General features: G+C 50.5%; 10 protein-coding genes across 10 annotated transcripts; 4 read left to right on the top strand and 6 right to left on the bottom strand.

Annotated features, from left to right (window-relative positions):
* Positions 1–101: 101 nt before the first annotated feature.
* On the bottom strand, positions 102–635 carry N7477_009271 (autophagy-related protein 8; the record flags this gene model as incomplete). The annotated part of the gene is made up of 3 exons (XM_056970932.1): positions 102–135; positions 201–433; positions 546–635. 3 exons carry the CDS (start codon positions 633–635, stop codon positions 102–104), a joined length of 357 nt encoding a protein of 118 aa, XP_056817911.1.
* Positions 636–3,448: 2,813 nt separating this feature from the next.
* Positions 3,449–4,816, top strand: hem13 (coproporphyrinogen oxidase; the record flags this gene model as incomplete). The annotated part of the gene is made up of 2 exons (XM_056970931.1): positions 3,449–3,655; positions 3,710–4,816. 2 exons carry the CDS (start codon positions 3,449–3,451, stop codon positions 4,814–4,816), a joined length of 1,314 nt encoding a protein of 437 aa, XP_056817910.1.
* A 3,807-nt stretch (positions 4,817–8,623) lies between these two features.
* Positions 8,624–11,225, bottom strand: N7477_009269 (putative microtubule binding protein HOOK3; the record flags this gene model as incomplete). The annotated part of the gene is made up of 7 exons (XM_056970930.1): positions 8,624–8,809; positions 8,862–8,957; positions 9,019–9,401; positions 9,456–9,568; positions 9,616–9,692; positions 9,741–9,801; positions 9,853–11,225. The coding sequence occupies 7 exons, from the start codon at positions 11,223–11,225 to the stop codon at positions 8,624–8,626; spliced, it is 2,289 nt and encodes a 762-aa protein (XP_056817909.1).
* Positions 11,226–11,734: 509 nt separating this feature from the next.
* N7477_009268 (uncharacterized protein) lies at positions 11,735–12,222 on the bottom strand (the record flags this gene model as incomplete). Its single annotated transcript, XM_056970929.1, has 4 exons — positions 11,735–11,870; positions 11,929–11,938; positions 12,001–12,025; positions 12,079–12,222. 4 exons carry the CDS (start codon positions 12,220–12,222, stop codon positions 11,735–11,737), a joined length of 315 nt encoding a protein of 104 aa, XP_056817908.1.
* An 801-nt stretch (positions 12,223–13,023) lies between these two features.
* N7477_009267 (putative mRNA cleavage factor complex component Pcf11) lies at positions 13,024–15,087 on the top strand (the record flags this gene model as incomplete). The annotated part of the gene is made up of 5 exons (XM_056970928.1): positions 13,024–13,188; positions 13,240–13,650; positions 13,826–14,370; positions 14,425–14,604; positions 14,706–15,087. The coding sequence occupies 5 exons, from the start codon at positions 13,024–13,026 to the stop codon at positions 15,085–15,087; spliced, it is 1,683 nt and encodes a 560-aa protein (XP_056817907.1).
* Positions 15,088–15,259: 172 nt separating this feature from the next.
* N7477_009266 (Gfo/Idh/MocA family protein) lies at positions 15,260–16,587 on the top strand (the record flags this gene model as incomplete). The annotated part of the gene is made up of 3 exons (XM_056970927.1): positions 15,260–15,262; positions 15,399–15,948; positions 16,016–16,587. 3 exons carry the CDS (start codon positions 15,260–15,262, stop codon positions 16,585–16,587), a joined length of 1,125 nt encoding a protein of 374 aa, XP_056817906.1.
* Positions 16,588–16,932: 345 nt separating this feature from the next.
* Positions 16,933–17,881, bottom strand: adk1 (adenylate kinase ADK1; the record flags this gene model as incomplete). Its single annotated transcript, XM_056970926.1, has 4 exons — positions 16,933–17,338; positions 17,395–17,549; positions 17,616–17,668; positions 17,722–17,881. 4 exons carry the CDS (start codon positions 17,879–17,881, stop codon positions 16,933–16,935), a joined length of 774 nt encoding a protein of 257 aa, XP_056817905.1.
* Positions 17,882–18,426: 545 nt separating this feature from the next.
* Positions 18,427–19,635, top strand: rpn8 (proteasome regulatory particle lid subunit RPN8; the record flags this gene model as incomplete). The annotated part of the gene is made up of 3 exons (XM_056970925.1): positions 18,427–18,609; positions 18,693–18,953; positions 19,030–19,635. The coding sequence occupies 3 exons, from the start codon at positions 18,427–18,429 to the stop codon at positions 19,633–19,635; spliced, it is 1,050 nt and encodes a 349-aa protein (XP_056817904.1).
* Positions 19,636–20,160: 525 nt separating this feature from the next.
* On the bottom strand, positions 20,161–20,946 carry N7477_009263 (uncharacterized protein; the record flags this gene model as incomplete). Its single annotated transcript, XM_056970924.1, has 1 exon — positions 20,161–20,946. One exon carries the CDS (start codon positions 20,944–20,946, stop codon positions 20,161–20,163), a length of 786 nt encoding a protein of 261 aa, XP_056817903.1.
* Positions 20,947–21,422: 476 nt separating this feature from the next.
* Positions 21,423–21,626, bottom strand: N7477_009262 (uncharacterized protein; the record flags this gene model as incomplete). The annotated part of the gene is made up of 1 exon (XM_056970923.1): positions 21,423–21,626. One exon carries the CDS (start codon positions 21,624–21,626, stop codon positions 21,423–21,425), a length of 204 nt encoding a protein of 67 aa, XP_056817902.1.
* Between the last annotated feature and the right edge of the window lie 3,962 nt (positions 21,627–25,588).

Raw genomic sequence — 25,588 nt, 5'->3', positions numbered from 1 at the left:
CCGCCAAACATCACTGAAGGCCGCTTTATGCACCCGTCCAAGATCCCGACGGGCCATCCTGGGCCACTCAGAATGGCGAAGAAGAGCGATTGCATCAACGCTTAGAGGTCGCCAAAAGTGTTCTCGCCAGAGTATCTGGAATGCATCAGTATGGCTTTCTTCCAAAGGGTCACCCAAGGGGCCTAAACAGGGAAACATACGTGATGTACAAGAAGCCATCCTCATCCTTGTGCTCCTCGTAGATACTGCTCATAAGGGCGGCTGTAGGGGGAAGGACCTCATCGACGAAGATGAAAATGGCCTTCTCCGGGGAGAGCTTGATGCGCTTGCGGATCACGTAGACGAACTGACCGACAGTGAGGTCGGCGGGAACGAGATACTTCTTCTTGTCGATGGTAGCGATGTCCGACTTCTCGACCTTCTCGCAAATGACCTGTCGTGAAATCGGTCAGCTACCGAACAAGCGGTGAGGGGTGGGTGTGTTCTAGCCCTCCAAGCTCATCCCTTCCAGAGAGAGGACATCAAGACTGCTATCGGAGACTCACCGGGATGCGATCATTATACTTCTGGCGGATGCGTTCGGCCTCGGCCTTCCGCTTCTCGAAGGGGTGCTCGTCCTTGAACTTGGACCGCATGGCTGATAAGACCTGATAAGTAAAGCGGGTCGGGAGAGGTGGGGATTCTTGGGGAAGCTCAGAAAGAGACGAGCTAGAAATGGTCAAAGGTGCTGGAACAACTGTTTTGGAGAAATATTTGGAAGGGTTGGGGGACCAGGATAGATGAAGAGAGGGGGAGATACCAGTCGATGACAAAAGGCAACCCCCGCTGATGGTATCACGAGGCGGTGAGCCTCTGTCCCATGACTCAGCCGACCTTTGCACGTGCTCACCAGAAGTCTTTGGTTTGACTCACTTAAAGGGCTGCCAGGATCATAGCAAATACGAATCCCAATGCTTGTTGCTTTGATACAGTGCAGTGACTTGGAAGGAACGTCTGGGTAGACCAGTGCTCCTCGAGCTGCGGTAGACTCGGCCGAGGTGGATTCTCCACCACGGATCAGGACAGACTTGGTGATTAAGTATCTCAGGTCAGAGAAAGTCAAATACAAACCGGCCTAGTAACGTATGCCATCAAGATACCCGTGTTCGACACAATTATCTTTAAATTCCATGTAGTGGGTATTAAGCCGTGATAATGTACATGGAGCTCTTGGGGCTCTGGAGACGGTGTCATACCTAATTTGGCTTAGCGTACCCACCTCGCCCGTCTAAGATGTATAGATCCAGATTGTCTTTGTTTTGATCTATCAGGGCTTGTAGATAGTGATGCTCTTCCTCCGCTGGTTCTTCTTGAGATGCATGAAGATGTACCGTTCTCACACACATCCTCAGTGGTGCTCCATGCTGTCAAGAAAAATCTGACTCGAGTATCCTTGTGATGGCTAGCTGCACATCTTTTCGGCTTCTGTTGACCTCTTCTGCTGGCGATAGAGGCGGGGCAAGTCGCCCAAGATACCCAAAGCCAATGATTGGTGGTCGTGATGAGCCGTTCTGCAGCCGTGCAAGGTCAACCAATACATGTTCTTCTGTCTCGGCCAGATTCACCTGTTCAAGCGGAGATTGGCGAATCCATAGGCCATCGCCAGCTTCACACAGACTTCGCCCTAGGAGGAGGCTTGATTGGACTTTGATGAGCAAAAGCTACCTCGACCGAATTCCCCACCCCCCTCACTCCTCCCTATGCAGTGCTCGTTGTAATGCTCCCTCTGCCTCGAACAGGTTCCCTTCGGACTCGCAGATCGTTCCCAGGTTATGCAACAACACCATAATCTCCGTGATTCCCATCAGCACCTTCTTCCTATCTTCTAGGGTAGGTCAGGACGTCTTTTTCTGCATCGACCCAATTGTCTTGATCTTAACAGATGTTTTTCCAAGAACTTGCACAAAATCTTCTTTGGATGAACTATATTCTCACCATTATAAACTGTTGAAGCAGTTCACGGGCCTGAAATGCATGTCTCACAAGCCCTCACTGCGTGGTATCTTCTGTACAAACCGGCCGGTATTCTGCGTGTCAGACAAAAACTAGAGCCGACTTCCAAAGACCGTGTTCGTTGATTACTTGAATTATCCAGTTAGGAAGGCAGCCCTGTATGCTTTACCTAAGACTTCTCCGGCACTTTTGGGCGGAGGATTTTGACTTACATGTGACCAATGTAAGTGACCAAACCATGCTCCGCACCGCCCAGATGTAGTCACTTGTGTTTTGGGTTGCCTCTAGATACCATTACGGCTCCTTAGCTCCGCCCTTTGCAAGCCGGGTGGCCTATATTCCGATCCAAGTAAGTCCAGAATGGTGTACCTTCTCGGGAAACGCGTTTTGTTTTTGGACATGATCAGGAGACAATCTCCACATTTCTCAAGAAAGCGATCATATGAAGCTAGATGGGGTGATTTTGTTTGTAAACGAGGCCATGTCTTCCTCTAGAGGCGACGATAGTCGGTGAAGTTGTTTGTGAGTTGACGGAAGTCCGGAATAAGATGCGGAGGTTGTCCGACACGTTCTTGAGCTTTTTGCCTGGAGTGGACCGGCCCCCAAATGGTCCCAGATACCGAGACTTGCACCTTGCGGTAGCTACAAGAAAACCTACTGGTCTAGGATACGGAAGGTAAGTGGTGAATATCGCAACTGAGCAACCACCGAGCTTTCTTCGCCATGCTAAGCCAGTCTGACCCCCCTCAATCGCTCCGTTAAACCCCCCCCCCCTCTGTGAGGAGAGCTCATCGGCTGTTGCATAAAGAGATAATGTTATTCATTCTTGCAGACTCGAAGTGTTGCTTCATTAACTGGTTATGCCTTTGCTATTAGGCCGAATCACCGCAGAGTAATCGTTTCAGCGTAGGTCGGGACCTTCAGGTATACTGAATTTGACTGTGGATAGCGCGTTCATATTGGTTTCACACACCATCATAGAATCGATTTAACTTTCGGATTTGTACCTCGATTTTGCTGTGGAAGTGATCCTTCTGGTAAACACGCACCTTGCTCTGAATGTTTGACTCCGCGGATCAAATCCCGCATTTCGTGGTCCTTGATATTAGTCTTCGATGCCTCATTTTGGTGCCTGTTTCAAGGACGCGACAAAGTCTTCCCTTAAGCAGTTATATACGGATGGTGCGGCGCTCCAACTAACTCACTGATCTCTCAAAGATAGACCTGGAATGATACCTGGGGAAACTGTAGGAGCTTATCTGTGCTTATCTCATCCATGCAAACTGGACAAACACAGAGAATCGTACGACCGAGAGTTCCATGATCTCGCAACTTGCCCACGGAAATTTACTTTGCTTTTCACCTTATCTTGAAGACATTGGATTGGCATTAGTCTAGTCCAGTTGCTCTCATTGTCTGATTCCACCTGGTGCGCTGACATTCCTCCGTCGCGACGATGGCTTCACGATCTTTCAGGTCTCTTCGGAGGTTCGGCCAGCTGTCTGCTCCATGCGCTCGCACAGCCGGTCGCAGTGCAGGTAAATCATTCCGTGGGTACGCTACGGAGCAGAATCCACGTCAAAAGCAGCAATTCACCGTGTGGCGACCATATCTGCGCCTTGCAATTGGCGTCCCTTTCATTGGCGCCATCATCTACTCTATGGTATGCGAAGAGGTCTCTACATACGATCTGAGCAACTAGCTAAAATCATTGCAGGCCACTGGCGAAGTGACTGACCTCGATTCCCCTTCTATCGCTGAATTGGATGACGCTCTGAAGAAGTCTTCTCCTATCACCGAATCCTCCCCCATGCGCCTACGAATGGAGAAGCTCATCAAGGACCACCAGCAGAAGATTATTGCAGAGCTGGCCAGGATAGATGGCAAGGAATTCAAGACAGATACTTGGACACGCCCCAATGGCGGCGGTGGCATCTCGTGCGTGTTGCAGGACGGTAACGTCTTTGAGAAAGCCGGTGTGAACGTCTCCGTTGTGTATGGCGAGTTGCCTCGGCCTGCCATTGAGAAGATGCGTGCCGATCACAAGTCCTTCGTGGGCGCTGATGTCGAGTCGTTGAGTTTCTTTGCTGCCGGTCTTTCCCTGGTTCTCCACCCGCACAACCCGATGGCTCCGACAGTCCACCTGAACTACCGATACTTCGAGACCTCGGATCCTAAGGACCCTATCAATGGTGACAAAAATTGGTGGTTCGGAGGTGGTACCGATCTGACACCGTCATATCTCTTCCCCGAGGATGCTCAGCACTTCCACAAGACCATCAAGGATGCATGTGATCGCCATGACGCGACTTATTATCCCAAGTTCAAGGCTTGGTGTGACAAGTACTTCTACCTGCCTCACCGTGGTGAATGCCGTGGTATCGGTGGTATCTTCTTCGATGACCTCGATGCCAACTTCCTCCAGACCTCCGCTGGCTCGTCCTCTAACCCTCAGGAGACCCTGTTCTCCTTCGTCTCGGACGGCCTGGCCTCTTTCCTGCCATCGTACGTGCCAATCATTGAAAGGCGGAAGGACATGTCGTACACCGAATCTCAGAAAGAGTGGCAGCAGCTGCGCCGTGGCCGCTATGTCGAGTTCAACCTGGTCTACGATCGTGGTACCAGCTTCGGCCTGCGCACTCCCAACGCCCGCGTGGAGAGTATCCTCATGAGTCTCCCGCGTACTGCGAGCTGGGCATATATGGACCCTGTCTCGGGTACGAGGACTGAGAGCATGCCGGTAGAGGAGGAAGATCTGGCCGAGGACAAGATTAGCGAAAAGGAGATCATGGATGTGTTGAAGCACCCGCGGCAGTGGGCTTAAAATCCGACCATTTCCCGGAGGGTGAATTTTGCATACTCTTCTCCCCTTTCCAACGTCTACATACGTACACCTCATGTAAATTAGCCTATGAACAAATATTCAATTGGTACACCAGTAATGGAATTCAAGGATTTCTCACATCTTCCGTGAAATACTAAAATAGCTTGATCAGCTATACATTGGCAGTCTTAGCTTCACACCTCTCAAGAAGAATTCTCATGCCCTGCTTTTTTTTTGGTCTACGCATCAGTAACCACTCATCACACCCCAATTGTCATTCAGATAAGTTTCATCTTCCAATTCTTCATCTTCCAGAGCCGCAGAGCCCATCTGCGTTACCCTTCACAATATCAATAACGTATAGCGAGCCAGCCATCAAGTTCATCGCGCCTGGACGAAAGTGCTGGGAAATTGCAGAAGCATTCGTCGAGGCTGAAGGTGCCCCTTCCACTCCACATTGATACGCACATTGCTGATGAAGTATGTGGTGTCTAATCTGGAAACAGTGGTACAGGGCGTCGGCGACAGCCTCACGGGTGGTGTGGATGGAGAGAGCGGCTCAAATTTGTCTCCCTGTCTATCAAAGCTTGACTTTGATTGAATTTGATCTGTTATTCCTCAAGCCCAGAAAACCAGCCTTTTCACTAGTTTCATTTCGTAGCCAAGCATAGCATAAGTCTTTGACCCCATCTACCAAAACTTGAGCTGGTGGTGCATGTCGCTGTATACCGTGAAACTAACCAGATATATAGTAAGAACAAAAGACAGACGCTTCAAAGCTATGTGTTTCGCCCTATCTACCCAGAATTAAGCTGAAGTGTCCTATCGCCGTTTACCAAGCGTAGCAATGAAAAAGAATGAAAAAAATTATGTGCACCTAGGCGGGATCGATCCGCCAACCTTCCAGGATTTTTCATGTGAAGCTCCCTGTGGGGATGATTACATAAGCTGGATGCTCTAACCAATTGAGCTACAGGTGCCTTTTAATGTCTAACTCATCAGCAATTCCACCTGTTGATCACTGCATGTTCCCGCCTACATCGGTAACATAGTGGGATCCACCTTGATTGCACTGGTTGCAAGTACAGGGGCGGTCCGGTGTGAACAATAGCCATTAATCGCCATGGAATGCGCCAGCTCGGCCATTAATGTCATCAATTCGATCGAAATATACAGAAGACATCAGATCAATAATATAAGTAGGAAGTTGACTTGGGCTAGAAAGAAAAAAATCTGTTTCTCGAGTGGATCACGGGTGGGGCTCGAGCCCTACTTCCGTGTGCGGAAGGTCAGGAGATTTGCTTCGGAATGTATGCAATTATAGTCACACTCGGAAGGTGGCGACGACTTATGAGTGCAGTTTGCTCTATAGAGATGAATCTTTAGTGATATTAAAGATAAATACAAAGCATTGTGATAGACTAATTTGGAACTTTGGAAGAAAAGCATGCACAGAATCTGTTCACAAGCCCAGTTATAATACCAGTACCAGAAACTAAAAGGCGTAGACGTGGCTTTAGCAGATTGAACGGCATATGACTCCAGACCTTTACTGAAGCTTCTGAGATACTTTAAATAATTCGGAGCGGCAATCGATATAGAATAAACATGTCAACAACACAAAGATCTGGCAAATGAATCACTTTTCCCGTTATGATATCGGGACATAATTGGCCGTGAGCTGTCCAACCCAGATCTCCCCCCCTCGACAATTGAGGGACTACTCTCAATGAAAAATGATGGCTGTTTGAGGCCGTCTTGTTGTTGCTTTCTGGCACCAGTGTTGCTGCCAGTGCCACCCGTTGAAGCGAGACGGCCACGCCTCTCCTCATTGATTCCATTGTTCGAGATGTCGCTGCTAGCAACACCGATCGCGACGTCTTACGAGATCGCTTTCTTAATACCTGTTTTGTGGTTCACATGAAGCCATTTCTTTGCAATTTTATTGGCGAGATGGATCGTGCAGCGTTGTTGTGGCCACGTACATCGGTCAAAAATCCAGCATTGAAAGACAGTGCGGGTTAGCTGAGCAGTGACGGGAAGCTCTCAGGACACTCCTCTAGGGCAATAGTAGTCCCTTTCGACATTGACGGAACGGGGTTTCCTGCAGCATCGCTTGTCTCATCTCCTCAGCAGCGATGTCCTGGCTGTTCAGTTGTATGCATTTATCTACATCCAAGCCTGTTCAAAATGGCCCGTCGAGTGGATCAACTCACACACGCCCATCACAGGATGCGAGTGGTGAAGTAAACATCAGACTCGCTATCTCTGTTTGGGAATCAATATGACTTTTTCCACCTTTGAGAGCACTCGTTGGCCTGGGAACCCGGTTGGGCTATGGGTAATCGTGCCCGCGAGTGCGCTGGAGAGTTTCTCGGTCCAGCGTTGTGCATCATGCTCCTATTTGAAGCTTATTCCCTGAACAGGATCAGCCCATTTTTGACGACATTAAGAGGTTGAACGACGCCAAGGCGCAAGCAGCGAAGTAAGTCCAAGTAGTTGCCACTACTGACAGGAAAAATTCAACGTCCAGGAGCATTTGCATGCTTCGTTTGGCTCAGGCATGCCTCAATACTTGCTCGAGCGTACAATCAGGCTCCTTTGGAAAGTATCTTTTTTGGGAGATAAATCAAGAGAACCCGGTGGAATATTCATACAAACCACCTCGATATGTTAAAAGTGAAGCTTTCCCGGACGTACAAAAAGAAATGCAATCCTTTCCAAACCAGGGAAGCTATCGAGACGCTCCCTCGCAATACTCAGAAAATGGAAATCGAAGGACAAATCAAGGTAAAGATAGAGAAACCGTGTAAGCTCATCTCCGAAGGGTCATCGAGGTGTTGTACAGTGCCACAACACCCAAAGCAAGATCCCTCTGATCATGGATGATACGGTTCGGAAGACTGAGACAGTAGTGACAAAGATCCATACTTTTTCCTGGTATGGTCTTTCTTATCAGTCCATTAGCTGAAAGCATTGTGAACAATATACTAATCAGTGAGATCTGGTAAGACACCCTGCTCTAGGGACGACCATTCAGGCCCAATGTTTACTTAAACATCACTTCAATCTCTCTCAAAATAATTCTGACAGTTGGTAGAGACTATTGGCAAATACGAAGGGGTTCGATACATAAGATTGCTCTCGCTGTTTTGAAGAGCAGATGATTTCGCACCATTATGCTGATGGCGCATTGCAAACCGCTTCGATTGGCCATTACTAGAAATGTATCTTCTCCTCGCACAGGTAAAAAAAAAAAATGAGTTTTATGTTGATTTTTTCTCTCCTTTAAAAGTCAACGGCTTTGCAGGAAATAGTGAATCAAATGGAAGCCTAAACAAAAATTTGGACTCGCCGGGAATCGAACCCGGGAACCTCTCGCAGAAACGCTAAACAGATGCGAAGCGAGCATTATACCCCTAAACCACAAGCCCATCAATGAAGAAAAATGACAAAATATTGATTTATCATAGCAAATAAATTTTGACTAATACAGACGACACATGAGGCGGCGCAAGTTTTCTTTCAGATACACTTTTTCGAATCAAAGATAATTTCATGTCTTACCAAGATGCTGGAATAATGTTCGATCGTGTTGCAAATATACATTTGAAATATCGTTCTGGCCTCTTCAGTTTGATGGACAACAAAAAAAAAAAAACTAAAGACAGACAAAAAACACACATTCTATATGCCGCAAGGAAGCATACGGTCCGAAGGTAAACAATAGACGATCTAGTGGGGATATAAACAGAATCTGTAGCCAAATGAAAGAAATGGTGCCTTTCGAGCGACGACCCTCGGGATCTATTGGCCTGCAACCACACTTCTTTGTTTGGCTAGCCAGCCTCGAGGATCGGCCACATTGGCACCGTGCCGGTATCGCGAGACAGTCATGTTGTTATTCTGCCATCGGGTCTGAAGGTGGTACCAGGCTGAGCTGACGAGACTCAGCTCTCGGGCTTGATCGTCAATGGTTTTTTGGAGCTCGATCTGGGTGTGGTTAGTACGGAGCCGTTCAATAACGGGGCATTCAGAGACTTACTTCACGCTCCTTAGGGATGCCATCATCCAGGTTCTCTTCGTAGTTCTTCATGCTCTCCCGGAGCGACTTGATGAGCTCGTTTTGCTGCTGGATATACTATGAGATCATTGGAGTTAGCGGTCTTCCTTGCACGGAGCCTTTGAAAGCTGGAACTGACCTCCGCACGCTGCGCGAGTCGCTCGACATTCTTCTCCAAGACGCCGGCACACTGTTTAAGGAGCTCAAAGCTCGACTTCTGAGACATGTCACTGCCCTCACTGTTATGGGTCTCAAACTCTCCCAACAGCATCTGCATCTCGTTCATCACTTCTTGGTCCTCGGCACTGATTTCGTTCTGCTTGTTGTCGAGCATCTTGCGCAACTCCTCACGCTCAGAACACACTTCGCGCACCAAGGTCTGACTGGCATCCACTTCGGCTTCCAAGTGGCGCACATTCTGGGCAAGACTGTTCCATTCACCGCGAAGCTTTGACAGCTCGCCTGAGTTGTGCTCTTCAAGCTCTCGGAACATCTCGGCTTTCTCCATGTCGACAAGACCAACTAGACAGCAATTAGCAGATTCTCCCGTGGTGTGTTTCCAGAGAGCTTTCATACGCCGAGTCTGCGCGTCAGACAGGTCCTTCCTGGTGATTTCCAAAGTATCCTGAACTTCAGCAATCTTCTTTAGCGTGGTAGTGTAGTTCTCGTATAGTTTCCAGTATTCGTCACTGGGAATCGTTAGCAAGTGGTTGCAAAGCATACTAGGTATGCATACCTTTGCGTGGAGTTAGCCTTTGCAAGCTGCACAGATGCATTGAAATTCTCGGAAAAGCCTTCTGACTGATTTTCCGCCTGGGGTGTCAGCTTCAGAGCCCACACGGAGGAATACAGTAGACTTACAACAGTCGATAATCCCTTCATCGACTCCATCTCTCGCTTTAGATCGTCGTTCTCGGTTTTACTGCGTTGATTAGCCATAATCACCCGTTTCGTAGATAGCGCAAGCACATACAGCTGAGAGTCCTTCATGCCGATTGCCTCGAAATCCTTGTTAAGGGTGCCTTGCATTTTGGGCGTGTCGGAGCCCGGCGATGGACTGCCTGGCAAGCCTTCAATCTCTCGAAGGCGTTCACGAAGCTCGCTGATCAAAGCATCGTCTCGCTCATGTTGCTCATCCGCGCCCTGAAGTCTCTCAGTAAGTGCGTGATTGTTGAACTCGAGCTGTTTCTTCAGGTTCTGGATCTCATTGCACTCCTGCTCAATGCGTGGAAGGAGCTTGCGGTATTCTTCCAATTCCACGTCGCGCTCAGAGGTCCAACGCTGTTGCGAATCTGACTCTTTCAATTGTTGCTGGAGGTCTTTGATCTGGTTCTTAAGAGTTTGGTTCTCCCTTTCGAAATCCTGGCTGGCCTGGAGCTTTTGGCGATACTTCTCAGCTGCATTCGCCTTGCGAGCAAGCTGGTCTCTCTCCGTACGGAGCTCATCATAGTCATCTTGCAGCTTTTGGTACCGCTGGTTCTTGACCTTCAAGGACTCTACCGTCATACGAAGACTGTCGACTTCATCTTGGGTGGCAGAAAGCTTGGCCTCCTGTGACGCGATGAGATCATCCTGCTGGCGCGTCTTGCTCTCCAGAGCCTTCGCGTTGAAACCCAAATCACCCTTTCCAGACTTCAGCGTCACTAGGCGATCCTCGGTAGAGGCCAGACGATTCTGGAGAGTGTCGTTGTTCTCCTGCAGACGCGCCAAACGATTGTGCAAGTCCTCTAGCGCTTTCTCCAGTTCCTTTTTCTCGTGGGTGAGACGATCGTTCTCTGCAAGCACCTTTCCGACGCGCTCCTCGAACTTGAGCTCAGGGTCCACCGCTTGATCGCGTTTCGCCAATTCCTCCTTCAACTCGTCTGCCACATCCAAGGGCTCATGCTGACCGTTATGCGCCTCCTCGATGATGTCCTTAAGGCCCTCCTGGGTCGAGGTGCTTAATTCCTGAAGTGTCTGCACGTATGTTCCCGCGTTGGGGGAGCTGATGGCCGCGATAAGGAGAAGTTTCAACAATTTGTTGGTTTCTTTGGTCGATGCTTTCTCCGCGATGGCTTCGAGATCAGGGGAAGGATCGAGACCGGTCGGAAGGGAGTCGTCGTTCTGGTGCCGAATGTAGCTGAGCAGGAGCTTGTGGACATGCTTCAAATTCTGCCATTTGGCGACCCAGTGGTCAGCGGGATTGCGTTCGGGGATCTCATCAAGGAAATACTGCGGGTCGATATCTTGGAGGATCTCCCATAGGATGATTCCATCGGTCAATTCATCTGTGGCTCGGAGTGTTTTGCCCAAGGAGAAGCTATTGATCCATTCCAGCAAAACCTTGGTCACCATGTGTTCCGCCATGACGGAGCTTCTTGGTTTAGATTTTCAAAATTGGATGCAGCATTCCCCAAGACCACGGGGCGGGGACAGATAGTTGACCTTGGGGAAGATGCGGATCCACGCGTTTCAGGGACGCGAGGAAGGCCGGGTCACTAGCGGGGATGATCGGCCTCCCAATCTCAGAGGGACTATGGAAGAACCATGTACACTGGAAATCCGTACTCAAGTGTTTTCAAGAGCTCGCGGAAAATAAAAGTAAATTTGTTCAATATATTTAATTACCAAGCGGAATGATCCTCCGGATTCCTGGCCATTGATCGCGCGTCCTGCGGCTATCGTCCATAGATTCGAGTCGTGTAGACCAAGACACCAAAGATATTCCCCATTGTTTTAAGATTCGATGAGAAAAAAGCGCGCCTCTCGAATTGCATCGTGGCCGATTCCAGCCGAGGTATATTATTCGTCACACGTTCCCCAGAGCCAGCTGTGGTGCATGTCTTTCAAAGTCCCTGGCGGAAGACACAGACCGCTCAAAGAGAAAGTTCCTCGCCCTCGAAGTCGCCATTGATCGACACGATCTTATCCTCCTCAATCTCCGGCTTGTATTGGGTATCCTGTGTGGAGAGTGTCTGGAGAGCATTCACTGGAGCGTCCGCAGCAAATCCGCTGTACCATGAACATTAGTTGTGAAGACAAAGTTGAAAAAGAACGAGGATAGTCATACTTGATAAGATCTGTATCGGAGGATATGGGTTAGCCTTGTCCACGGGAGCCGAGGTAGGACATGTCAACTTACGATAATCATGAGTGATGACGCCACCCTATAGGTATCAGTTAGTCATGGTTGAAGAATGGAGTGCCGCGATGTGCGTACGGAAGCCACGATTGATTCTTTCGCCTGATCGATTACTCCGGAAGGCGTTCCATTGGGGAAAGTCACGATAACGGACTTCAGTACCTTGGCAGCCAGTGCCAGCGGAAGCAGACCCAACAGGGCAGTCAGAAGGAAGAATTTCATTTTCAGTCCTGAAAATGTAAACTAATGCGCAGATGGTTAGATGGGGGAAGGAGTGTCGTAAGTTGTAAGTCACAAGTTGCGAGAAGTATGTCTCGTGCCCCAAAGCGGACTACTGCGTCATTCTAGATCAGGTGATCTGACCCCAACTCCGACAATCCCTTTCAACGTCTTCCGAACTTCCAACTCTCAACAGCTTTACCACCCCTTTCCCTCTCCAGCGTTGCATCCTACCCGACCCTACCCCCTCTGCATTTGATTTCACTTTCGAACGCGTTTTCTCCTATCTCACCGGCGCTGCATCTCCTCTGGTTCAGATTTGACGGGAAGGCTCAGGGGGAATCTTGCTGGATTGGAGGGTGCATCTGTTCTTGTCTCGTTTCTCGCAAAGATAGCTAGCAAGCATTTACAAGTTTCGACTTTTCTCTCCATCTCGTGTTGATCGTCCAAGCGAGTTTGCCTTGACGACGCAACGAGGACTAAGAAGAAGCATCCTGTGATAGTCACTGAGGCCTGGGGTCCTCATCAAACCACACCTGGAAAGAGCAAAACAAGAATACTCAAGCCATAGTGAGCTGTCCGAGAGAGTGTACCGGGAACAAGAAAGAAAGAAAAAACACTGCCCAAGAAGCCTCGAAGAGGAAAAAAAGAGAAGAAACAAGAGAGCGAGAGTACGGAGAGTCTGCAGGAGACTTGGCCTGTTGGATCTGGCTCATACATCTTATCTCAGTGGACTGTGATCCTGGTTCTTTGCTGCTTCACTGATATCGCCTTCTAGCAAACCTTTTCTTCCCCTACGCCACCATGTCTGGACTGGCATCCGATGAGGTCGCCGAGGACTACAAGAACAACTTGGAAGACCTCACTACCAACGACCGATTTCAGATCAGCAACTTGACCGTCATTGCTAAGGAGAATACGGAACATGCAATGGCCATTTCGAGGGTCCTGGAGAACCATATTCGAACAGTAGGTGTCTCGCTCGTGTGGCAAGGTGTAGACCTCTAATCGTCTCTGTAGACACCGCCGTCGCAGAAGCTGCCTGCTCTATATGTAGTCGATTCTATCGTGAAGAACGTGGGAACCCCCTACACTCTCTTCCTGGGACGGAACATGTATCAGACCTTCATGAATGCGTACTCCCTGGTTGATCAGCAGACACGTCGCAAGCTCGATGAGATGCTCAGGACGTGGAAGGAGCCTGTACCGGGCTCCTTGGACACACGACCAGTCTTCTCCCCCGAGATCACTCGAAACATCGAAAACGCTTTAATCAAAGCACGCACCGCCATTCTTGAGAACCAGAAAGTTCGCCAGCCGGATATTCGGGGTCGCAGCAGTGCCACTCCCACTAGATGGAATTCTACACCTCCGCATGGCATGCGGCCGAACCATCCTGTAGCCGGTAACGGGGTAGGCTTCAACACACCGGTAAGGATGCTGTGCCATATACTCTAGTCTTCACACTAATCGCGCACCATAGACTCCTCCTTATGGCCATCGTCCAGACATCCAGCTAGAATCTCTTAACAGGGACTTGGAGGCGCTAATTGCCTCGGCCAGAACCGACTTTGCCAATAGCCCTTTTAATCCAACCTCTCAACAGCGGCTCAAGGCACTGCTTGATCTTCAGAGAATTTTGCAAAGCCAGCAGCTTCCTCCAGATCAGTTGAAAACTGTGCGCGATCAGCTCGCTGCATATGGGGTCCCACAAGCTCCGGTGCAAGAGCATTCGGCCCCTCTCCCAGCACCCCCAGTTCCAGTGGCTACACCCCCTACATTACCTCCTTCACAACCGGTGCAGCATATGTTGAATCCCGATATACTCGCTGGGCTTCTCAAAGCAACGGCCGGCAACCAACAGCCGACGCCTCCACCGCAGTTCGCCCCAGGCACTTTTAATATTCCTCCAATGCCCATCACCAGCACACCACAGCCTGCCGAAAACCCCCTGATTGCGGCCCTCAGAGCCCGCGGCTTGCTGCCTTCTGCCTCCGCACCACCGTCCCTGGCCTCTGGAACACCAATAACAGGAGGCTCCCTCCCATTTATGATTCCTGGTCAAGCACAACCTACGCCTCCCTCTGCGACACCACAAGTATCCCTGCCGTCTTCGTCCACCGTGCCCATGACCACTGCATCTATGAAAATGTAAGTCCGGTCGTTAGTTGATTGCATTTCCCCATCTGATCATCTCTGATATAGCCCTCGAATCACTCTTGTCGTTTCGCTTTACGAGGCGAAGTCCAACAAATGTAGCACTTGTGGACGTCGCTTCCCCACAACGGAGGAAGGCCGGGAAAAGAAAGCCCGTCATCTGGATTGGCACTTTAAGACTAATCAGCGTATGGCCGATGCTGCTAAGCGAGCTCAGACCCGTAGCTGGTATGTTGACGAAAGGGTTTGTATACACTAGTATCCTTTATATGTCTACATAATGCTGAACCAAGCTATCTATAGGACTGGATCAAATCCCGAGAGCCCAGTGACGATCAAAACCCAGACGACACCGAGGCCACAGCCGAAGGAACTGCGGGAGCAGATGGAAGTTCCAAGCAAGGACCGCCCAAGCCCTGGATTCGGGCTCCAAACGAAGCCACTCTCCGAAACACACCTTGTCCCATCTGCCAGGAGAAATTCGAGTCGACTTGGTCAGAGGATGTGCAAGACTGGATTTGGCAAGACGCAGCGAAGGTCGGCAATCGGGTTTATCATGCCAGTTGCTACGCCGAGGTGACCAAGGACGGTCCAGCACCGCGGGCCTCCACACCGCAAGCGCGGACTGGTACGCCCGACTCGGTGCTGGGAAAGCGAAAGGCAGAGGGAGACTCTCCAGGGCAGAAAGTGCGAGTCAAGACCGAACAGTGAACATGTATCATAAAATGTAGCATCATGACGTTGCTTTTGTGCCCCGCTCGGCGCATCTCCGGGTCCAACTTTCCCCCACTGAGGAACATGCGGACCGTAGGAACATAAAATCCAGTCTGCGGGACCCTTTGACTTGCAATCAAATATCTCCATCTACATCTACATCTACATCATGGTCCACACAATTCGATGGGGTATTATGGGTATGCGGCTCTTGCTTGTCTTGTCTAGTATACAAGCTAACTGATGCGTAGCCACCGGCTGGATCGCGGACAGTACGTTCCTCTTACCAATGCAAAACACAAGCGTAGCTCAACTCAATCGCAACAGTGTTTGTCCGCGATCTTCTGCGTGATCCCAAGGCTCGAGATGCTTCGGATGTCGCCCACAAGGTCGTCGCCGTTGCCTCGTCCTCTTCCAAGGACAAGGCCAACAAGTTCATCTCAACCGTCGGCATCCCCACTCCCTGCGCCGCCTACGCGACTTACCAGGAGCTTGTCGCGGATCCCAATGTCGACGTGGTTTATGTTGCTACCCCCCATTCTCACCATTATCAAAATGTGATGCTGTGCTTGGAGGCGGGCAAGAATGTCCTCTGCGAGAAGGCCTTCACTGTCAACGCTGCACAGACTAAGATCCTCTGCGAGACCGCGGGCAAGAAGAACCTCTTCTTGATGGAGGCTGTCTGGACACGCTACTTCCCACTCAGTGTTCAGATCCGCGAGCTAATTCAGAAGGGCGAAATTGGTGAGGTGCTGCGCACTGTTGCTGACACCAGCTTCGGCGATGACGTCGAGGAGAAATGGGGAAGTCAGCACCGCATGGTCAACCCTGATCTGGCTGGGGGTGCTCTTTTGGACTGTCAGTCTCTCTCTTCTCTGAGACCACTGTGCGATCGAAGCTGTGCTGATATATTTTGAAATCGAAGTGGGCATCTACTCCCTCACCTGGGTCTTCCAGACCCTCTACCACACCCTGCCTCGAGACCAGAGAAAAGCACCGACTGTCGCTTCACAGATGACCCCTTATCATCTCACCGGTGCCGACGAGTCCACCACGATCCTGCTAAGCTTCCCCACCAGCACACCCTCCAATGGCCCGCATCCGCACCGCTCGCAGGGTGTTGCCATGACCAATATCCGTGTTGCGGGTGACCCCGATGAGCAGGGCACCGCCGGTCCCAATATTCGTATCCAGGGCACCAAGGGCGAGATTCAGGTTTTTGGAAACCCCTTCCGCCCAAAGAGCTTCCGTCTTATCCCAAAGAAGGGCCTCGGCGAAGTTCGGACTGTGGAGGGCTCATTCCCTGCTGAGGGCCATGGTATGTATTGGGAGGCGGACGAGGTTGCTCGCTGCCTGAGGGATGGCAAGCTGGAGAGCGAGGGTCTGCCGTGGGAAGAGAGCATCGTCATCATGGAGGTCATGGATGAGGTGCGCAAGCAAGGCGGTTTGACTTATCCCCAGTCGATTGAGTCGACGGAGTATCCGCTACAGCTGTAGATAATGTAAAAGAATACAAGTACATATAGGATATCACTAATTTCTTACATGGCAGTTCTATGATGTTGTAGCCATCCGCCATGGCATCAGGTAGATGGTTTCTACGAGGGAATATGGTCGGTGACAGTATCATAGGTACCAGAAAAGTACATATACTATACATGGCCCTGGAAGACTATTATTCTGTGTCTATATGAGGACTTTGTGCCAGCTCGCACTTGTTGTGTGCTCTCCCTGAACCAAACCCAAAAACAAAAGAAAACGGAGAGCCTCACGAAGCCGAGCTGCCCGATCATCTCTTGTCTTCCACAAAATTTTTGAAGCTTTTGAAAGAGCTTCCCGCGCTTAAGCCTTGAAAACACCGAGGATGCTCTTCCAGACCTGGCCGGGCTCCTGGCTGGCATCGATGCCGCGCCAGATGCCGGTCTTCTTATAGTACTCGCACACGGGGGCGGTCTGAGCGTGATAAGTGGCCAGGCGCTTGGTCAGGGTCTCGGCGTTGTCGTCGGAACGCTGGATCAGGGGCTCGCCGGTGATGTCGTCCTTCATGTCGGACTTGGGGGGGTTGAAGATCTTGTGGTACGAGCGGCCGGAAGCAGGGTGCACCAAACGGCCGGTGATACGAGCCACAAGCAGGGAGTCGTCAATCTGCAGCTCAACAGCGTGTCCAAGCTTCTGCTGACGCGCCGCAAGCATGTCATCCAGACGCTCCGCCTGTGCGACTGTGCGCGGGAAACCATCCAGAATGAAACTGTCACCCCAATGTCAGTCTACCAAAAATTTCGGCTCGGCGGCGGTGATTCCTACCCGTTCTTGCACTCGGTGTTGTTCTCAAGCTCGCTCTTGATCATGTTGACCATGATCTCGTCGCTAACAAGGCCGCCCTGGTCCATGATCTTCTTAGCCTCCTTGCCGAGGTCGGTCTTCTTCGCGACCTGTGACCGCAGCATGTCTCCAGTAGCCTATAAGGATTAATGTTTAGCAAAAATCCTTTCATCCTGCACCCGGGGAAATCGGTTGCTACGCACCAGGTGGCACACGCAGTACTTTTCCTTGATTTTCGGGGCCTGAGTTCCCTTGCCTAGCAACGCGTTAACAACCATTGACTCTTCAGACGATGTTACAGAAGCATACCAGCACCCGGAGGACCCATCAGAATGATGCGCATCTGCTCTGTGACCGACTTGGGCTTGCTGTCGCCTGACAAACGGCTCTCGAGATCGACAACGCGAGCCTCGAGCTTGCCGATGGTGTCCTTCAGACCGGACACGATCTCATCAGTGATAGGGGCCATGGTGATTCAGAGGGGAGAGGCGACTCTAAAGGACGTGAGGAGCAGCGATTGCAGAGGTTGGGGAAGGCAAGGCTTGAAGACGGAGAAATGGAGAAATGGAGAACCGGAAGGGAAGGAATCTTAGCGCCCGAGGTTCGGAGTTCCGCCACGGCTCTACAATTGAACCTACGTCAGCGAATGCTTTCTACAAAGTGATTGTGTTATAGGAACAGAGTCGTTTTGTACACATAACTAGCCTGGTGTCAGTATTTCGTCGCCTGAATCTCACACTATTCTGAGTCTCTATACTTCGTGCTCTTCTCAACAAAACCAATTGTTCTCAACCTTAGCCCTCAGGCGCTCAGGCATATGATGACTAATGCTCTAGCCACAATGGCGCAGTCACCTGTGGCGCATCGAAGCTTGGAGAGCATCATCGCCCTACTCTTGCGACCATCCAAAGCACTCTCCCTTCGAATCCAAATTATCGGCTTCCCCCCTTTTAGTATCGTGATCTGTTCCAGCTCAAACTCACTCCTGACTTCTCCTCTTTCACCCTTTCCGCCATGCCTGCCACCACGGCGGACACGCTATCCCTCGTCAACCGCTCTGTTACGGTTGCCCCGTTAGTCCTGCTCTCCGTTGCCGATCACTATGGCCGGACAGCCAAGGGTACCCGGAAACGTGTAGTCGGTGTACTTCTGGGTGAGAACTCGGCAATGATGTACGAGTTTCCAACAGCTTCGCTGGTATGTTCAAGCTTTCGATGGTTGATTACAGGCCTGTCATATGAGCTAATAGTCTTTGTTTCCTTTGTCTAGTTCCGTTCGAGGAGGATGAGAAGGACCCGTCTGTCTGGTTCCTGGATCACAATTTCGTCGAATCGATGAGGGACATGTTCAAGAAGATCAATGCTCGTGAGAAGCTAGTCGGCTGGTATCACTCAGGCCCCAAGCTGCGTGCTTCGGATCTGGAGATCAACGAGCTCTTCAAGAAATACACTCCTAATCCTTTGCTGGTCATCGTTGATGTCCAGCCAAAGGAGGTCGGCGTGCCTACAGATGCCTACTTCGCGGTGGATGAGATCAAGGATGTAAGTGGCTGGACGCACAGCGGCGGGCGTCCGTCAATGACCTCGTGATGGGGCTAATCGGCATTCGCTCTACTAGGATGGAACAACGACGTCAAAGACATTCGTGCACACCCCGTCGGTAATCGAGGCCGAGGAAGCGGAGGAAATTGGCGTGGAGCACCTGCTCCGAGACATCAGAGACGTCGCAGTCGGCACCCTTTCCACTCGCATCACCTCACAGCTGCAGTCATTGCAAGGACTGCACCTGCGGCTGCGTGATATCGGCCAATATCTCCAGAAAGTCCTCGACAAGGAGCTTCCGGTCAACCACGCGATCCTGGGCCACCTCCAGGATGTATTCAACCTTCTTCCCAACCTGTCCACCCCTCCTACGACACAGCGCATCAGCGGCCAGGAGCCTCAGATGGAGAACAGCGAGCTTGCGCGCGCCATGAGTGTCAAGACCAACGATCAGCTGATGGCAATCTACATCAGCAGTTTGATCCGTGCCATCACGGCCTTCCACGACCTAATCGAGAACAAAATCCAGAATCGACAGCAGCAGGAGGAGAACGAGACCAAGCGGGAGCAGGAGATTAATGCGGCCAAGGGCGATAAAGACCCTAAGAAGGCCCACGGCTCACCGAACGGCGAGCAAAAGGAAGAGCAGGACAGCTCCGATAAGAGCAAGAAGAGGAGCTAAAATGGTCTTTCTATTTTTCTCTTTAGTTTGAGGGGCGTGATGCCCGCCGATATGACATGATCGCTTAGAACTGCATCTGCCGTGTGTGCAGTGTATAGTATGGATAATCAAAGCAATGACCCGGTGGCTGTTGGCACCTTTCATGTCAAATAATGTTTGTGCCATAATCTAGCGTAATGCTCATGATAGACCTCATCTCAATTTTCGTCTGGGTTCAGAAGCCGATCATTGTGAAGCTGTAGATGTTTTGCAGTTTGCCATGAACTCCATCCGAGGTCTGTCAATTCCCTTCGCGGGTCTTGTCTCACGAGTATTTGCGCCTATTCGCAGTCCTTGGGAAAAATTCAGATCCTATCCGGGGGGTAGCAGCAGCTGAGTAGAGGAGACGCCTCGCCGTGGTCGTTTCAGCTCCTACGAGCTCGCGCGAGCTCGCAAACAACGACAGCTTTCGCAGCGCGCATAGGCCACAACACTGCAGTCGACCATTGGGCTGTTGAGCGACGCTCAATGGCCCGATTGCGAGGTTCAACCTCCCCAGCCAGCACACCAGCCAGCCAACTCCTCTATACACACCACACGCTTCCCGTCTCCTTCGACCTCAAACAGCCCCGGGCACCGAGCAAACAGAACACAGGCTAGTACGTGCTTGCAGACTGGTGGAGACCCCCTGTCCGTCGCACAAGTCAGCGTTCCACCAAATGGATAGACAATCGTCTCATCCCGATCACGCAGCACGGCATGGGAGCGAGCCTCGGTGAAAGAACTCAGTCTGGAGGGCAGATCACGGAATGCTGACAGGGCAAAAGTGGGACAGGTACAGTTCCACGCGTGCAGGCGGACCTCGTAGCCCTTTTCTGGTAGCTGCGTGGCGAAGGTAGATGAAGCGACGCTTCGGGGGTCCGAGGCAGATGTTACCAGGAAAATGTCTTCCCGTACTATCGCCTGTCCGGAGCTGGAAGCTGGGTTGTGTGGTGGGCTTAGACCAGCAGTACTTGTTTGACCTTGGGCAATCACTGCATCGAGGTGATCGGGGCACACCAAACGCTGCACAAGTCCGCGATCCAGGATGTCGAGGGCCGGAAGAAGGTCATTGGGGAATACGCAGTGCAGTGAGAGCATCAGAGGCTTGACTCTGGCCAGTCGCCATGCCGGTAGGCCCGAGAGGGCGTTTTGCGTTTGCTTTGAGGCAGTCCGCGTCCTCGGCTGGCCCCCTCCGTGGACATCAGTACCTGTATGGAAAGCCAACTCGGTAACCAAACTGTCCACAAATCCTCTCGTGGATTGGAGAGGATTGGGATTCGAGACATCCATTGGTTGGATGCCGATGGTTGATGGTTGATGGTAAGAGTGAAATCCTGTTAACGCGACTGGGACAATGCTGATGAGTCCGTTTTGACGAAGCATTGCGATCTACCATTGAAAGCAAGAAAAATCAAATCAAACCAAATACCCGCAATGAGAGATTGAATATGCCCTTAGGAGCAATATATTCAAGTAGACGTATAACCTCCATTCACTCTGTGTCCATCGGGTTTTCCACCATCATATCCAAGTCCCTCATCTTCAACTTCAGCTTCACCTTGATCCTCTTCATTTCTGTCCCCCCTCCTTCATACTCTTATTGTTGTTCAAAGCAAGTATCCGGCTGCTGATTTGATGAAAACTACTCCGGGTGTAGGTTTGGGTTCGGTGGTTTTAGTGACTCGTGAGCCTTTGACACCTCTACCTCCAGTTAATAGTGCACCCTTGACAGCGCCCTTTAAAGGTTTACTACTTCTAATATCTTGTTATTTGCCTCTAACTGAGGACAACTCGTCGCGGACGAATTGCATCAGAGTCTTAGTGCCTCCGTCTATGGCCTTAGACTTGCCATCTCCGACTCTATCTCTACCTCCGTAATCAACAGGCTCATCGTCACTGTCGTGACTGACGATCAAACTGCTTTGATCCACCTTTCCGTCCTGAAAGTTTCCCTTGGCCGAGAATGGCATGGTCGGAGGGCGCTCTCCGTCCTCAACCCGCCAGGCGTCCACATGACTTTCAATACACTATATCCCCCTTTCAACATATTGAAGATTTGTTTAAATCCCAAAGTTGGCACGAATGATTTAGGAGAAGGGAAGTCTAGCTCATGGCAGAGGGGTTCCAGAGATCGAGGCGTAGCTCGCAGAGCTTACTATGCTCGGGGTTGAAGCCGCCGTTCTGATGACAGTCGCCTCAATCATAGCTGGGTCAATCGGTAGTCGGCGGCATGTAAAGATGTAGCCTTGATCTCACAACCCAGGAAGGGCCAGTCAACACCCCCTTCAGAGGTATCGAAATGCGAAACGATTTCATCATTGACCACGGTCCTTGTTCTGTCCTTAGTCTGGACACCTATATAATGATGTCCTAATTGCTCTCACCAATGTGCATTCGCACAAAGGAAAGCCTGTAATGAAGCTTCGCCCCGGGGGTTGTTGCCTGGCGGAGGGTAGAAATATTTGGCTTTGAACCTGAGCGTCTCCTCGAACCTGATCTTATCCTTGATTTTTATGACTTGGCCATCGACAAAATTGATACAATTCAGTTGGAGCTGAAGGACTTCGGGCGCATTTTCAAGAGACTCTGATGAATCTGATTCTTGCATCTGGAGCATTTCTCCAGCAACTTGACCTCGAAATGTTCATCGATTGCACGCTGTAGGGTTACACGGTCACATTATAAAAATAATCTGCGGGAAAGCAACGCTTAGATGCAAAGTTGAAGCTATAGAAGTGTTGTCGATATGACCTTCATCGCATCTCGTGTGAGTTCTGACATGGACTTTGAAAAGGTCATCAAAGTCTTCTTGACTGGTGACAATCTGTCTCAGCACCAAAAAGAAAGAAACCATTCATGAGAGCGAGGACGATTGACACGAATGGCCCCATTCGATCTTGAAGATGTTGATAGAATTCTTGAAAAAGCGCCGCAGGGTCTTGTTGGCCAATTTTGACTCTTCTGGGTTATCCCAGTCTTGAAACAATCGTGCCCGGAATTGATCCAAAAGGACCTTTTTGTGATGACCTGCCCAATAGCCCTGGATGAAAAGCAGGCAGACACAGGGTGCACACGGGATACCACCTGGGCCCAGTTCACGTCGACTCTCTTCCGGGATATGATTTGTGCGATGGATCTAAAGAATGTTCCTGAAGAGTAGAAGGAGAAGGAGCATTATGAGGGTCACATTTTGATAGCATAGTGTTCCAGGGGTTTCAAAGCCGTTCTGACATTTCTTTGCGTCGTGGGGCCCTCAGTTGTTGAGTATTGGGCTCTGCACGGGTCAATACTTTGCGTTACTGAGCCTCGAGATGAATCGCCTAATCCGCCTCATTAAAGCCTCATTCTTAGGTGCCGGCTCCAAAATTCTTACGTTATGCCTTGTAAAAAGGTATATGTACTTCTCAAGAAGGTCGATATTGGAAGCTTTCACTCTCCCTTTCGAAGGGTGTTCAATATATTGCACTTTATCTCGAGTCCCATCACAGAAACTTTCTCTGCTTTTTATAAGGACCCAAAACCTATTAATTGTCGCCAATACCCATAAGTGCGAAGAAAGAAAAATTCTTTGCTTACCCTCCGGATCAGTATCTTGAGAATGAAATGGCAAGCGGCTATGTATTTTCATATTTGCCCGAGCTAGGTTCCTTTCGTGGCGTCAAGACCGCCGTGTTAAAGAAGTTCCGAGGAATATCCTTTCCGACTATAATCTTTGTTCTAGGACTGAATAACAAAGAACTTATGTAAAGAGGTTGTATAGATTCTCCCTTGCCCTGTCACGAAACATAAAGCCAAGACTTTGAACGATTTGGAACCTCGCATAGAGGATCTTGGCTCCAAGTGGGACCTAGAAGACCCATGGACTCGACCAGGCACAGAAATGAAACGATCCCATTCGAGTCTATTGATTTATCTGTCATTCCTGCCAGTCGGTGAAGGCTGGGGGGGTTTTCCATCCCGAACCGTGGTTTAGCCGTGGCCCAAGAATGACGATCAACAGACTCCGCAACGGTCTGGAATCTAGGAGTCCAGAACGTCGGTGGTCTTTTCTTTTCTTATCTTTTTTTCAACACCTTTCCTCTTTTCCTCCCACTTTCTAATGACCCAGAACTCCTGTCTGATTCGGCAGGAGCCTCGACCAGCTTATGAGCCTTCTACGGTTCGTCAAGATTAGCCCTGGCAATGCCCGATGAGGCAAGTGTCGGAAGTGCCCCGACGATGCTCACCTAGGGGATCCAGGGTAGCCCTATTAGGGTACTTGGAATAGGAGCCCATCAAGCAGACAGCATCAGGGTCACTCATGAACCGGTTCCAGCAGAGACAGAGCCAGAGAGCGAAAGGACACAGTCTAGACGAGAACCGACAACCCCACAGGGCAGACTGTTTCATGAAAAGTGGAGCAGGCCTGACGAAGGCCTTCATCCCATGATTGATTGGTTGCGAGATCCGGCCGAGTCGACGGCGCAGCTCCTTCTGGATCGGGAGAGATCTTGAGGCCGTGACTGAGAGTGTTCTTGGATAGATCTCATCGCGAGGACACATTTACAGTAGTACCTAGGACCATAACAGTGGCGTTCCTACGCTATTTGCCACTTGCGGACCTCGACGAAGACTCCATGCCTCCCGTAGATTCGCAAACTAGCATAGCTAGTCCCGAGTAGTCTCGAGTAGTCTTGAGTAGTTTAAGTATTTTGCATAGGTGGGGTAAGGAGGACTCCATGAGGGGATTTTGTCCACGATTCCCAGTGAAACTCTACCCTTCTCGTTCTCGGACTTTCCGACATGCATTTCCTATTTCCTCGAATTCCGTCTTTGTCTCTAGTGCTTCCTATGACCCTGGAGAAGCAAAACAATGAAAAAGAAAAAAAGAAAGAAAGGCCACATCGGGCATAAACATCGAGAATCCTGGATCTCACGGCCCGGTGCCTCGCGGGCATGAAACGTAAGGAAATGAAGTGTCAGGAGGGAAAACCGGGTCGGGTGGAGGCGTCGGACATTTAGGGCGATCACTGCGAAATAAATAGAAGCAGCAGGAGCCTGCGCCACCAGCTCGGCCACTTCCACTTGAGTCATTAGTCGCGATGATCCGACGTTGGGCCTCTCCACTTATCTCCCTGGTTGGCTGATGTCGCATCGTATACGTCGAGTTGTTCGCTTGAGCTGATTCTTGTTACGGTATGCGTGATGAGTTGCCTCTGCCGTCACACCTCCCTATCCCCATGCTCGTGGGCCTTGCTATTCTTGACTTTGACCATCCCGGCATAATCAACCTTCCCACCCGGGATCGTCACCGATCGTCCTCGCTTCGGACCAGAATGGAGTGGGCTCGGCCGTTGCCCCATTTCTTCAACGCGTCTCCCCCATCTGGATCTGCATCGCAGACATGATATCGATGAGCCCGTACTGTAGATGCCGACCGGCATTGGGCAAAAGGGTATATAACCCCGACCCGCACTACGGGAATGTCCGTAGGCAGCTGGAGGAGGTGGGGGGGGGGAACCATCATGAAACCATGCACGAATTAGGGATCATGAATTGTGCGTCGTCAGTCATGGAGTACGAACTGAAAATCAAGGAGGAATAGGGATGAGGGTCGAGAGTCAGGAGTCCTGAATCCAAGGTCAAGGTCAAGCAGGAGGCGATCAAACCAAGAACCAAGAATCAAGCACACACACACACGCACATATGAGGCGGATGAAAACAGGCTTGGCAGAACAGAACTCGTGTTCGAGGGAGATGAAGAACCCGCCCCTCCACCGCCACTCTGCACAACGGTCGACCAGGGTTGGGTTGGGCTTCGCCACCTGGGGCTCGAGAGCTATGTCCAATCACGGAGAATTTGAACGGTCTCTGGTACAGTACATGAGGATGTCTGTGATGCGAAATGAAGACTAGGATCCACCGGTCCCTTAATCTGGTGGAAATTCATGGC

This window comes from Penicillium maclennaniae (assembly GCF_028827695.1).
Source record: "Penicillium maclennaniae strain IBT 15551 chromosome Unknown utg000008l:1.0-3552695.0:1.0-3555053.0, whole genome shotgun sequence".
Lineage (NCBI taxonomy): Eukaryota > Fungi > Ascomycota > Eurotiomycetes > Eurotiales > Aspergillaceae > Penicillium > Penicillium maclennaniae.
Note: the sequence above shows the minus strand (reverse complement) of the source record. Positions and strands in the feature narration are given on the sequence as shown.